The 13,958-nt window shown below is 34.2% G+C and overlaps 1 protein-coding gene across 7 annotated transcripts in view; it reads left to right on the forward strand.

Annotated features, from left to right (window-relative positions):
* Positions 1-13,958, forward strand: part of RELCH (RAB11 binding and LisH domain, coiled-coil and HEAT repeat containing) — a 122,854-nt gene that overhangs the window by 70,877 nt on the left and 38,019 nt on the right. For all 7 annotated transcript variants that reach the window (XM_059894404.1, XM_059894405.1, XM_059894406.1 and 4 more), the window contains 5 exons: positions 2,047-2,118; positions 6,217-6,357; positions 6,799-6,963; positions 9,170-9,317; positions 13,372-13,528. In XM_059894404.1, coding sequence (XP_059750387.1) covers positions 2,047-2,118; positions 6,217-6,357; positions 6,799-6,963; positions 9,170-9,317; positions 13,372-13,528 — 683 coding nt within the window. The remainder of the gene's footprint in view (positions 1-2,046; positions 2,119-6,216; positions 6,358-6,798; positions 6,964-9,169; positions 9,318-13,371; positions 13,529-13,958) is intronic.

Raw genomic sequence — 13,958 nt, forward strand, 5'->3', positions numbered from 1 at the left:
TTTACTAACAATACTTCTGGTTTTATGTTGAATTGTAATATTCCAGTCCTCTCTAGAACTCAGAATCTTTGACTTTCTAGACTCCATATTTAGGTCATTAAGTAACTTATTCTTCCATCTTAAAAAGATGGATTTCTTACTTATGAAGACAAATTGCATGGCCTTATTTATACTAGCTTTGTCACTTATTCTTAAGAAAAATTATTAGTCTCTGGAATATCGCTAAAGTTTATGGTCTTTTAGAATTCTGTTCCCATTTTCTTTGAGTATTCATTTTTTTCTTTAGAATTTAGTGGAGTCATATCTAGATTCAGTATTTAAAAGGGAACATTATATATATCCATATTATCTCTGACAATCCATATGTCATCTAGAAATTATAGTGCATACTAATTTAGGGTTAGGCTGTAACCACTGAAAAGTCAAATTAACTTGGAAACAACATATACAACTTTGAATTTACAATTCTGTACAGTTATACATATGTACATGTAATTTTTAATAGTTTTTTCCATTTTCTTTTCTTCTTTTAACTTTTATTGAGATGTAATTCAGAGAGCATACAATTCACCTACTTAAACTGTACAATTCAGTGGTTTTTGTAGTCACAGAGCTACACAGCCATCACCACAGTCAATTTTAGAACAATTTTATCACCCCCCAAAGAAACCCCAACCCCTTGAATTGGTTCTTGTATTTCAAGATTGTTTTGGCTATTCTGGGTCCCTTGAATTTCTGTATGAATTTTAAGATCAGCCTGTCAGTTTCTGCAAAGAAGCCAGCTAAAATTTTATAAGGATTGTGTTGAATCTGTAGATCAATTTGGAGAATGTTGCTATCCTAATAGCCTTTCAATCCATGAATTTAGGATGTCTTTCCATTTATTTAGGTCTTTTAAAATTTCTTTCAGTAATGTTTTATAGTTTTCAGAATATTACTTATGCACTTTTAAAATGTATTCCTGAGTATTTTATTCTTTTTAATACTATTGTAAATAGAATTTTTAAAATTTTCTGTTTGTTCATCGCCAATATATAGGAATACAGTTGATTGTTGGTGTACATTTAATTTTGAGACTCATTTTGCTAGACTAAAGGAAAGTAAAATAGAAGTTTACGTATTAAATACTATGACATTCAAACTATTTTGTTTTAAGGTTACTATTTCTGGATTAAATTTTATTCAGAGATGTCAGTTACCAACGTCTCTACCACCACCTCTTCTGTAACCTGAATAAACATGGATATTGGGGATCTATCTAGCCACCTACCTCCAGTTTGTTGCCCAATAGATTGCTACATAATTTCTTTTCTTAATTTTAGGCATCCAATACATTAATGAATTATGTCACCTTTTCATATGGGAATATGAGAACAGATACACTTCTTTTCCAGTCAAAGAAAGATTTATATTCTATGAAGAAGACATATGGGAACAAAACCCAGTATGTGTCATTTTTTTGTTTTTGTTATTTTTCGTTATGGTTCAGTGTAGTCATTACAATAGCAAAACCCCTTCATCTTGCACATGCAGACAGGAATGAATTGACGTCCGCTTACTTTAAAAACAAAATCATAACACCAGTCAAGAGCTCTGGTTAAATCATCGATTAATTTACGTCCTAATCCCTGAGGTAAAAAGAGAGGACTGAGGAATCATTCCTTGCACATATTGTAGACTGTATCAGTAAATATCTAGAAGCTGGGTTTTCCAAATTTAAAAATATACTAATGTTGCTAGGAAAGGAGAAGGTTGCTCCTGACATGCTAAGGAAAGCTTAGTCTTGGGCAAGCTCGCAATCTCTAGACACCTTGCCATATTTTCATCTTTGCTTTATCTTCTTTCTCTTTAACAGGTAATCCCTGTGACCTCATTTTTTAGGCTCTCCCTGATTCCCTTAATCCTGATCCAGGTATAGGGATCCCCGAAGTGGAAAAGAAAGAAGCTTTATTGCATTCCTAACAGGATTTGTGGTGAAAAATAATTTTCTATTGGAGGAAGGGAGGGTATGTTGTTCATGCTTGATTTATTTATTTTTTACTCTAGATTAATCACAAATACCCAGAAAGAAGATTGCTTGTGGCGGAATCTTGTGGAGCACTGGCACCTTACCTTCCTGTAAGAATTGTAATTTTTTCTTAAAAACCTTTTTCTTCCTTTTTTAACAGTAGAGAAACCTTTTTTTCAGGTGTCTAATTATACAGTTTAATCCAAATTCTGTCCTAACAAAGGAAAAAGATGAGCCAAAAAGAGAAGGCTCACGTTGACACCATGTGGCATTGCAGACAGATAGGTACATTAACCATTGATTTTGCATGAGTATAAACATATTAAACCTCATCAGCAATTCTCAGAGTGTGGTCTGAGGACCCTGAGGGTCCCATGAGATGAAAATTATTTTCATAATACTACTGAAACATTTTTTGACTTTTTCTCTGTGTTGACATTTACATGTTGGTGCAAAAGCTGTAATGGGCAACAATGCCAGTGCATTAGCACTGATCAAGGCAGTGACACCCAAATAGACAGATAATGATTGTATTCTTCACTGCCATGCACTTGCAGAAAAAATCAATTTCACTCAAAAATAAGCTTGGTGAATCAGTAAAATTATTAATTCTACTAAATTTTGACCCTAAGTATGCATGATTTTAATATTCTGTGTAATAAAATGGAAGATACTCATATCGAGCCCTTTTGCTGCATTCTGAACTATGATGGCTGTTTCAGGAAAAGCACTCGAGTTGTAAGCTAAACCAGTTTTAGTTGACAGACCACTAAAAAAAAAGCTGTGGTTATTCAAACTTGGGATTTTGACAGACATTTTCATGAAAATGAATAAAATGGAACCTGTCATTTCAAGGAAAACAAGTAGACAGCATTCATTGCCAGTGATAAAAGTGGAACTTCTAAGTGAGAACAAGAATTTTGGAAAACTTGTATTCACCACTGTGAGCTTGACAGCTTCTATTCTTATCAGAAGAGGCTATGAAAATACCTCTCCCTTTTTCAATTATATGTCTGTGTGAGGCCAGATTTTCTTAAATACTTCAACCAAAACAGTACAACACAGTTGAATGCTGAGCAGGTAAGAGGATCTATCTTCTTTTAAGTCAGACATCAATGAGATTTGCACAAAATAAAAAACAACACCATTCTTCTCACTAATTTTTTGATTATAGTTATTTTCATTAAAATTATAATTTCATTATGTTAACCTTTAATGAGTTTATTGTTGTTTTTAATGATTAATCATTTTAAATTTCTCTTTTTTTATTTCTGATATGATAAATGTCAATAGATATTACCCACCCAAACAAAAGCTGTTTGAGGTGCTCATTAATTTTTAAATGACTAAAGGAATCCTGCCACCAAAAGATTGAGAACCACTGGACTGTTGTGCCCTTTTAGGTATCTTCCCCTAGGTCTAGGGCTTAGAAGGGGTAGAGGAATGAGGTGACATCAAAAATTATTTTAATTTAAACAACCATAGTTTAAAGCAGAGCTTGACAAAATACAGCCTGGAACCAAATCTAGTCCATAGCCTGTTTTTATAAATAAACTTTTATTGGTACACAACCACACCCATTTGTTGTGTATTGTCTGTGTCCACTATCACACTGCAACAGCAGAGCTGAATAGCTGCAACAGAGACTTTTTGGCCCCAAAGCCAAGAGTATATACCATCTGGCCCATTACAGAAAGTTTGCTGACCCCTGCCTTAAAGGGTCCTTTCTGTAAGATTGTTCTTTTAAAGGGGTACAAAAATTGGAATTGTATAATACATGAGCTGTTTATGTTGCATTTACTGTTACCTCATAATCTTTGGTAAAGAGTGAGAAACCAATAGTCAAGCAATTGTCTTTTTAAAAAATAAAATTTGGGGGCTTCCCTGGGGGCTTCCCTGGTGGCCCAGTGGTTGAGAATCCACCTGCCAATGCAGGGGACACGGGTTCGATCCCTGGTCCGGGAAGATCCCACATGCCACGGAGCAACAAAGCCCATGTGCCACAACTACTGAGCCTGTGCTCTGGAGCCCGTGAGCCACAACTACTGAGCCCACGTGCTGCAACTACTGAAGCCCACGCGTCTAGAGCCTGTGGTCCGCAACAGGAGAAGCCACCACAATGAGAAGCCTGCGCACCAACGAGGACCCAACACAGCCAAAAATAATAAATAAAATAAATAAATTTAAAAAATAAATAAATAAAATTTTTGGTTTTTTATTCAGAAAAATATAAAGAATAAAGAATAATTCATAGTCTCACTCCCAGTAACATTTTTTTTATTTTGTTAAAAATAAATTTTCATGCAGTATAGAAAAGAATAAAATGAAAGTCAAAGACTTCCCTGACCCTAGTCATTATCCCCAAAGATTACTTCTATGGGTAATGGTTTTTAATTAATACTTACAGAGAATAAAAATTTATGCATATACCAGCTTGCATTTTTACATCATTTAAATTTTTCTTCCCCAGAATTAATCACTCTGTGTGTTAAAAGAAGCAAAATACAGAGATATTAACAGTATGTGAAATTTTAAAATGCACACAAGGGAATCTTCATTTTTAAATTTCACAAACCATTAATACCTGTGTATCTTGCTGCTTTTAACATATGCATTTTTTATTTTGACAGTGTTAAATTGCCCCCAACCAAGATAGCACAGATTGTACTCCTATCAACAGTGCATTGGAGTTCTTATCTTGCCATACTTCAACTGGACATAATCACCTTTTTTTTAATGTTTGCTATCTTTTAAGAGAAAATTATCTTATTGTTGTGATAAATCATATAGATAGATATACATGAGTGAGTTTGAGCATCCTATTACTTATTGTTCTAAGACAGAGATGAACATCACATGCTATCGAAGAAGAAGGAAACTGTTCCACACTGCTCCTAGTACTAGAATGCTAAGCAGTATTAATAATGGACTTAATGTTTCCTACATGGACCTCCACTTTCTTGTTCCCCACTGTAACTGGTAACAGTAAAACCTCAGTGCGGTCATGGCTTAAATGGAGTAAAGCATCCTGACTTGTCCTGTGGGTTCCCTTAGCATACTGAAACTAACTGCCACAGTTGACCTCAGGCTAGATCATTGCAAAGCAAATACTCAGCTGAAGTTTACTTACCTCTGTCCTTTTGCCTGTGCTGATATTAACCAAAAAGCCCTTTTAATACACTTTAAAAAAAATTGGGGGAAGCAATTTTAGCCTAAAGGATAAATAAACAAGGCTGTACCAAAAGGCATATTCACCAACCTAAATGTAACCAAAATTTGCTAAACTTACATATATTTTTGTCTCTAAAAGTCAAAACAAAAACTAGGTCATTTAAAAATGTCTTTTAAGACCCTGCTTTGCATACCAGATCACACTGTAAATTTATGAAAATGATCATATCCTTTTATTTTAACTATTATATGTAAAAGTAACTTAAGTTTAAAGAATTTTATAAATTTGTCAACTTACAATAACAGTACAAAAAAAGGGAAGGAAGGGCAAGAATTTGTATAACAGTAACACTTTATTCTAACCTCAGACATTAATTAGGCTAAAACCATGGGAAAAAATTGTGTGAAATTAAGACACAACAGTGGTTGACATTATATTAAATAGCATCTGAAAATATCAATGCAGTTTTTTAAGCACTTTTAAAGTTTACTCTCATGTTTTATCATCCTGTTTTAATATTTTTTCTCAGTTCTTCAGAAAATAGAACACCAGGATTTCATGTTTCCACACTCCTACCCCAGGCAAATGTTTTGCTTACCAGAGTGATTTTTGTAATCCCTCCTATTGTTATGACTGTCAGTGCTCTTCTCTGAGTTGTACAGGTAGTGGTAGAAGAGTCATTGTCTGTTTATAGCAGAGTGTTGACTGTTGATTTGCCAAAAGGGCACTGTAAAGGTTTGAGGGATTGACACATATTTAGAAAAATACAAAAATATGCTGGGAGATGATTAATACCAAGTTCAGGGTAGATGTTATCTTTAGAGAGGGAGTTGGAGGAAGGGGGAGAGGGTGGAGGAGAGTGATATTTCACCTGTATCTGTAATGTCATGTCTTTCAAAAATGACTTGGAGCAAACATAGCAACATGTTAATATATATTTAATCTAGATTTTTGAATACATGGATGTCTGTCATTTTCTATCCTTTTCTGCTGCTAGTGTAAATAAATAGTAAAACATGTTCTTGTTTATTTTCAGAAAGAAATCCGTAGCTCCTTGGTTCTTTCAATGTTGCAACAGATGTTAATGGAAGATAAGGCAGATTTGGTAAGAGAAGCTGTGATCAAAAGCCTCGGTATCATTATGGGATACATTGATGATCCAGACAAGTATCAACAGGTATGTTTTTCAGAATGAATCCCATTTATTTCATTATAAAATTCCAAATAGTATAATATTCCAAATCTCTGATTCAGATAGCCTATAATCTATAGTAGGGATGGCAGACGTGTCAACTTTAACCAGTTGAAGTTGGCTGCCTGGTTTCAATTCTGCTATTTCAAGGAGGAGATGCTTTGATTCATTTATAGTATCTGCCACAGCTTTGTGGCAGTAAACTGGCAACAAGCATGCCATGTTACCACCCTTTCTCTTTGGTTTCCCCATCAACGATAAATGACATTTTTCTTTAAAGAAATTGGGAAGGGTAGGATTACGAATGGTTTTCTTTCTTGCTTAAAATATCTGCTAAATGTACTGCAGTGTATATTTATTACATATTATTATGTTTTTTAGGTTTTTTTGTTTTAAATCTACATTTTGCCTGTTTCCTTTTGGCAGGGTTTTGAATTGTTGCTGTCAGCCTTGGGTGATCCCTCAGAAAGAGTAGTTAATGCAACACATCAAGTATTTTTACCAGCTTATGCTGCCTGGACTACAGAACTTGGAAATTTACAGTCTCATCTTATACCTACATTGCTGAACAAGATTGAAAAACTTCTCAGGGTAAATACTTCCTTTATTTATATAGCTAATAGAAATTTAAAAGGTGTGTTCTAAGGCATCTTGAAAGAATGTTGGGGGAACAAAGACAGAAAGTACCACTTAGCAAACATTCTAATTAACTACCTGTTAAAGACTCTATTGGTCTGGAGCCAAGGGAGATTTGAGGAAGTTTTGCTTGACTGAAGCTAGAGGAGAAAGAGCATGATCTGCCGTTTTTTAGCTAAAATAGCACCTTTGTGGCACTAATTTGTGTACTATTCACAGTGCTACCTCTTCCTAGCCTCTTCTGAAGACTTAAATATTTTAGATAAAGTGTCAGCATCAGTTCCCAGAATGCAGAGATGACTAAAATATGAGTCTCTAAAGCTTTCTTATTTATACAGTGTCAAAATGCTTTAACTTTTTTTCACTGCAGTAGTTCATGTCCTGACTTTTTAAAGTGAACTTTCCATTCTTCCCAAGTAAAAGAATTGAAGAAAAGTTGAAGAAACAATAGAAACTTCTTGGTCTAATTTTTGTACTAAAAGTCTCTTTTAGAGTCTAGAAGAAAAACATTTCTTTAATGCGTATTAATTATGTACCATTGAGGTAGATACTTTATAAATAAAATATATTATTTCATTCTTGTAACCATTTGAATTATATTTTGTTTTTTGTGTGGAAACTGAGTGTTCAATTAACTTGCTCAGGGTCCCAAAGCTGTCAAATGACAGAACCAGGATCTGATATCAGTCTCTAAAACCAAACTCTTGCCCTTTTTACCCCTAGATTTTAAAGGCTCTTAACATAATGTACTTTAACTACTCTGTAGATAGTCTTATATGTATACACATGTATTCATTTAATTTAAAAATTGGGCTGTTTTTTCTATAAATTTCAAAATGGGTGTTGAAAAAACTATAAATAGACAACTAGACTGAGTACTCCTTTTTATGAAACCTAGGGAATTTTTTTAAGTATTTTTTTTTTTTAATATTTGCATTCCTTCTATCTGAGAATTATCCGTACCTGGTTTTTTTGTTTGTTTGTTTGTTTGGGTTTTTTAAAATTTTATTTATTTATTTTTGGCTGCATTGGGTCTTCCTTGCTGCACGCGAGCTTTTCTGTAGTTGCGGCAAGCCAGGGCTACTCTTCGTGCAGTACGCAGGCTTCTCATTGTGGTGGCTTCTCTCGTTACGGAGCACAGGCTCTAGGCGTGCGGGCTTCAGTAGTTGCAGCACGCCGGCTCAGTAGTTGTGGCTTGCGGGCTTTAGAGCTCTGTAGTTGTGGCACACAGGCTTAGTTGCCCCGCGGCATGTGGGAATCTTCCCGGACCAGGGCTCGAACCCGTTTCTCCTGCATTGGCAGGCGGATTCTTAACCAGTGAACCACCAGGGAAGCCCTGTACCTGTTCTTTTTTTTGGCTCCATTTCATAACACAGCTAATTCCACATTGTTGCTAAACATAGCTTCAGTATTCAGCACACAAGGTAATTCTTCCATGAAGAAATTAACTAATTTAGAACTTGATAGTAAAAAACTAACATATCTGATATTTCTGACACAGTTGTTATTTATAATATAGTAATGACATCTCAAGTGGATTTGAACAGCAATAAATGTTTTCCTCTCTAATGATTCTATTTTTCACTTTAATATTTGGTTTCTGTGTACCATAGTGATCCTTTTACTCTTTTTTTTTCTGTTATCTCTTTCTTTTGTTTCCTTTTGACATTTCTTCTCCTACATTTTATCTATGCATTGAATTGTTTTAAAGTGCTTCCAATGCTGGCAAATACAGTTGTCACCAAATCTATAAAAGGAGTTAGGAATAGCAAGTGCTGCTGCTCTTTTAGCAGTTGAGCGTTTAAAATGATTCCTGTGGCTCACTTTAATTTCTTTAACCTGACTTATAAAATGTCAAAAGATAAGACCCTCTTAAAAGAAAAAAACCTGTAAAAGAAGTTCCATACAAATGAAATGACTGATGTTCACCCTAAAGTTTTCCATACAAAAGATTCTATTACTTCCACAATGCCTTAGTACTTCACATTTTCACATACTCAGAGAAATTCAGAAAAGATTCATGGTCATCTCCATTAGGTGTGATGCTGTGAGTCTAACATACATGTCCTTAAATGTCTTATTGTTTGCCACAGAAAGGAAGAACATCATAAATATATAACGTCAGAAGACTAAAATTAGCTTTCACCTCCTTATATTTCAGGAAGGAGAGCACGGGCTGGATGAACATAAGCTCCACATGTATCTGTCTGCCTTGCAGTCCTTGATCCCATCTCTCTTTGCATTAGTGCTACAGAACACACCTTTCTCCAGCAAAGCCAAGCTTCATGGTGAAGTGCCACAGATAGAAGGTACTGAACTTAAATTATGGAAGGAAGATGTAGTATATTAACAGCTTAGCTTCCCAAAGAATCGTTTCTGATTAAAAATGTAAAAGTCACTTTATATGGCAGCATAATTGCTAAAATGTATTATATGTGTGGAACTGCATGGCCGCAGATTGTATGATATCTGGGGTGAACTACATGGCTCCATCTTTTATGGATAAGCCTCGCGGTATTATTTTATATTTGTCCTTTCTTTCCATTCTTAATCTAGAGCCTTTTTTATAGCCTTTTTTATAGAAAATAAGTGTTTTCTTTCATTAATAGAGCTGAATTAATAGTTACCAGGGCCAGTTTATGAAGCTTTTCATTTCCACTTTCTTTATATTTTGTCTTCCCCAGCTATTTCATCTTATTTTCAGTAGGGGAAGGTAAATGTAATTACTCTTTCCTGCTATGTCCTTGATAGGAATATAAGCATATGCAGCACAAGTTTTTTTTTTTCCAAAAAAAAAATATGATTTATTTTCAGAAATACATGAAATTGATAGTAAGAGCCAGTATTTTCTTAGCTCAAAGTCTAGCTAACTAGTAAGTGACCTTTGATCCATGGCACGTGGTAGCCCCACTGCACCTAACCTCCAGGATAAATGGCTATAGACAAGTTATTACTATGTATGAGATTCCTTTGCAGCTTTTTTCAGATTTGTGAATTAGCCGTGTCTCTTACGGGCTTCTGATAGACAAAAGAATTATAACATTGAGAAAATCAACACACAGTGTTTTTAGAATTATTGTTTTCATGTAAAGTAGACTGGGCTACTTATAATCTTTGGGATATGAAGCAGTGTGTCCAAGAATACACAAAGCACAGCATAAAAATGGTGTATACTGTTAGAATGCCAGTTTTACTTCGAAAATTGAGAATGGATGGGGTAGAGTTAGTTTTATATTTTTTAATGATATTGAGGAGAATGAAAATTCAAACTTTTAAGATAAATCTTCATAAAGCACTCACAGCTGGCTACTTTAGGTTCTACCCCTTCACTCATTAAGACACTTCATCTGCCTAGGGACTTTCCTGTCTTTCTAATTCCCTCTCTTTTTCTTTCTATCTTGCTGTATTGTTCTGCTGGGGCCAGCATAACGAAGTACCATAAACTTAGTACTTTAACAACAGATATTTATTGTTTCACAGTTCTGAAGTGAACTCTCTAGAAGTCTGAGATCAAGGTGTCAGTAGGGTTGGTGCCTTCTGAAGGCTGTGAGGGAAAAGCTGTTTCATGCCTCTCTCCTAGCTTCTGGTGTTTTGCTGGCAACCTCTGGTGTTCTTTGGCTTGTAGATACATCACCCCAGTCTCTGCCTTCATCTTCACATTCCGTTCTCCACGTATGTGTGTGTGCACGCGCACGCACTTGTCTCTGTCCAAATTTCCCTTTTATAAGATCAGTTATATTGCATTAGAAGTCCACGCTATTCCAGTGTGACTTCATCTTATCTAATTATATCTGCAACAACAATATTTCCAAATAAGGTCACATTCTGAGGTTCTAGGGGTTCGGACTTCAACATATGAAGTTTTAAGGGAGACACAGTTCAACACACAGCACTTGCTATCATTCATTCATTTAGCAAATAATTCTTAAATGTCACCTATTGCCAAGCACATGTTAGAGATTAGATAGAAAATTTTAAAAACTACTTTACCATCCTGAACATATTCCTTCTGGTGTTTATGTGACCTTTCCTTGTGATTATGTCTTTATCATGCCAGAAATAATCTTTTAAGTTCTTATTGACTTAATTTGACCCTCTGACTTTTAATAGTAGCTGTAAATGTTAATGTTATTATTCTCACATGTAGGTTATGATACATTTATTATAAATGAGGAAATATTATATCCTTATTTAGGGTCTATCTATATATCTATGTCTCTCTGTCTGTATGTACGTACATCTGTATAATTTGGGATACAGTTTATTACAAGTGAAGATTTAATAGTTTTCTCTTACATAATGAAAATTCCAGAGCACTAGCTAATATTTACACTTGGGATACACTCATAAACAAAACAGACAAATATCTCTGCCATGAAGAGCTTACATTCTAGTGAGAGGGAAATACATTGAAGAATCATAACAGTTGTTATTTTGCTGGATTTGTATAATTGTGGTAATTTTTTGACAATAAAATACCTATTAAAATGGCGTTCTGGGGACTTTTCTGTATGGTTACAAGTTAGATGCTCAAATTTTTTAAAATCTTTTTAAATAGAATAATGTTCTGAGGTCCCTGAACCATTCTGATTGCTTTTCTGTTAGAACTGAGTTATCCAAGTAATTGCTTATTTCTTGACATTGTTTTGCTTCTGTTGCACCTAGCTTTAAATCTTTGGACCTCACTTTGCCTATAATAAATCTTGACATTATCTGATTTACTTTTAACTGTTCCACTATTTTTCAATAATTTGTCAGTATTTTTGAAGGAATAATATATTGATACATTCCATCATAGTATCACAGATTGTGACCAATATGATATAATCCTTTTTGAAATTATCAGATATGCTTTGACAATATAGAAATATGAAGTACAGATATCCCTCACCATCCAAATCTATTTGATTCCTAGGTTGAGATAATGACAACTCAAGCAGAAACCTCAGATAGTATGGGATACCATGTTACCTAAATTCATTTATTTGTTTGTTTGTATGTGTATTATGATAGCAAATAGGAGACTTCAGCTAGCAAGGGATAACCTTTATCTGTACTTAAGATATTGTTAAAAGCCTTGGGCAGCATAGGAGGACAATACCATCTTAATTTTGTCTTTGAGCATTTTTAAAGTTATTTCATGTTTTCTTAAGTTTAATAATTATCATTACACCATTAATATGTTTTGAGAAAATGCTGCATCCTTAATTGTGTCTTTTTAGGGTGTTAACCTCTATGCAGGAGTTGCTAGGCCGTTAGGAATTTCTGTTCAACAGTTAATGAGCTGTTGGTAGCATTATTCACTTAACAGCCATCTAAGACCTGTTCTTTAATAACCTGGAATCTAATTATGATCTGTAGAATCATAGATTTTATTGATGTGTTCAAATTTTACAATATACTAGTATATATTCATGTTTTATTTACATAATTTTAAAAGTAAGTTTTTCAGTTTTTCCCCCAAAACTTTTAAAGTATATACCTGAGACTCTGGTTATAATATTTATAATACATTTTTAAATAATAATTTTGCTTTATCTTACTGGTCACTGGTTTTAACACTTTATAGTAACTTAATGTTTATCAAACTATGGAACATTTTTTAAATAAATCATTTAATATTGGAGATTAAATACTTAAGAAGCCTGTTCAGCTCAAGTTTTAATGTATTTTAGGTCATTATTCTCTGCTATTAAACAGTTTTTCCCTGCTGTCAACCTATTAGTTTCTTGCTGCCTGAAGGAAATGTTTATCATAGTTATTAGTTTTTGACATAAACAGGCTGGTGGAATTACAAGTATTTCTATTTTTTTAAAACCAAATTCAAATCCACATTTTAGCTGAGATCCTATTTTGTGGCCAATTTTAATTTAAACTAAGTGAAATTTTACTCTTCACTGCAAGCTCTTTCATTACAATATTCATTTACTAGTTATTTAGTCTCATAAAATCTTAATTTTTGGGATTTGCTAAATTTGTTCACATGTGACAAAAATTTACAGTTGATCCTTAAACAACAGGAGTTTGAACTGTACACGTCCACTTATATGTGAATACTTTTCAATAGTTAATGCTATAGTACTACATGGTCTGTGGTTGGTTGAATTTGTGGATGTGGAAGAACCTCTGATACAGAGGGCCGACTGTAAGTTGTAGGCGGATTAACCCCTGATTGTACAGGGATCAACTGAATTTCATTTTTTTCTAAAAATGGTTTAATTAATATATTTTAGTTTTATATTTAAAGTCTATAATAAGCTAAATAAATATTAGGAGGCAGAACCTTACTTTTCTTTTGACAGAATAGCTAACTTTCCAAACTGTCATTTTCTATGTGATTTATTTTGCTTCTAATTTTTGTAGTGACTAGGTTCCCTCGGCCTATGTCGCCTCTTCAAGATGTGTCTACTATTATTGGAAGTCGTGAGCAATTGGCAGTACTGCTACAACTTTATGATTACCAGCTGGAACACGAGGGTACAACAGGCTGGGAGAGTTTACTATGGGTTGTCAATCAATTGTAAGTTACCACCTCCGTATTCATTTGGTACATCTCAATCAGTTGAATGAAAGATAGCTCACTATATTTAGCCTGGGCACTGAGGGACAAAATATAACAAAATATTAAAAAACAAATAGCAAAACATAACTTGGCATCATCTGTGGTAAATTTCTTTAGGAGAGGAGATTTATACTACTAGATACGTAGTTATTTATCTATGAAGATGGTGCTGCTGTATTATGTCAGAAGACCTGTCTGCTGCCTTATTGTCTACAAGTGGTGATGGATATTAAACTACATCCAGACTTTTCATTTCTGAGGCTAAAGTGGATGATGCCATGTTAGCCAAGCTCTTGTATGAAATATCAGCTCCATTGATTTGAGTCTCATTAACTCCATACTTAGAACCCTACCATTAAGATTCCATATATTTTATGGCAATCAGTTA

The sequence above is a fragment of the Balaenoptera ricei genome, chromosome 14 (assembly GCF_028023285.1).
Source record: "Balaenoptera ricei isolate mBalRic1 chromosome 14, mBalRic1.hap2, whole genome shotgun sequence".
Taxonomy (NCBI): Eukaryota; Metazoa; Chordata; class Mammalia; order Artiodactyla; family Balaenopteridae; genus Balaenoptera; species Balaenoptera ricei.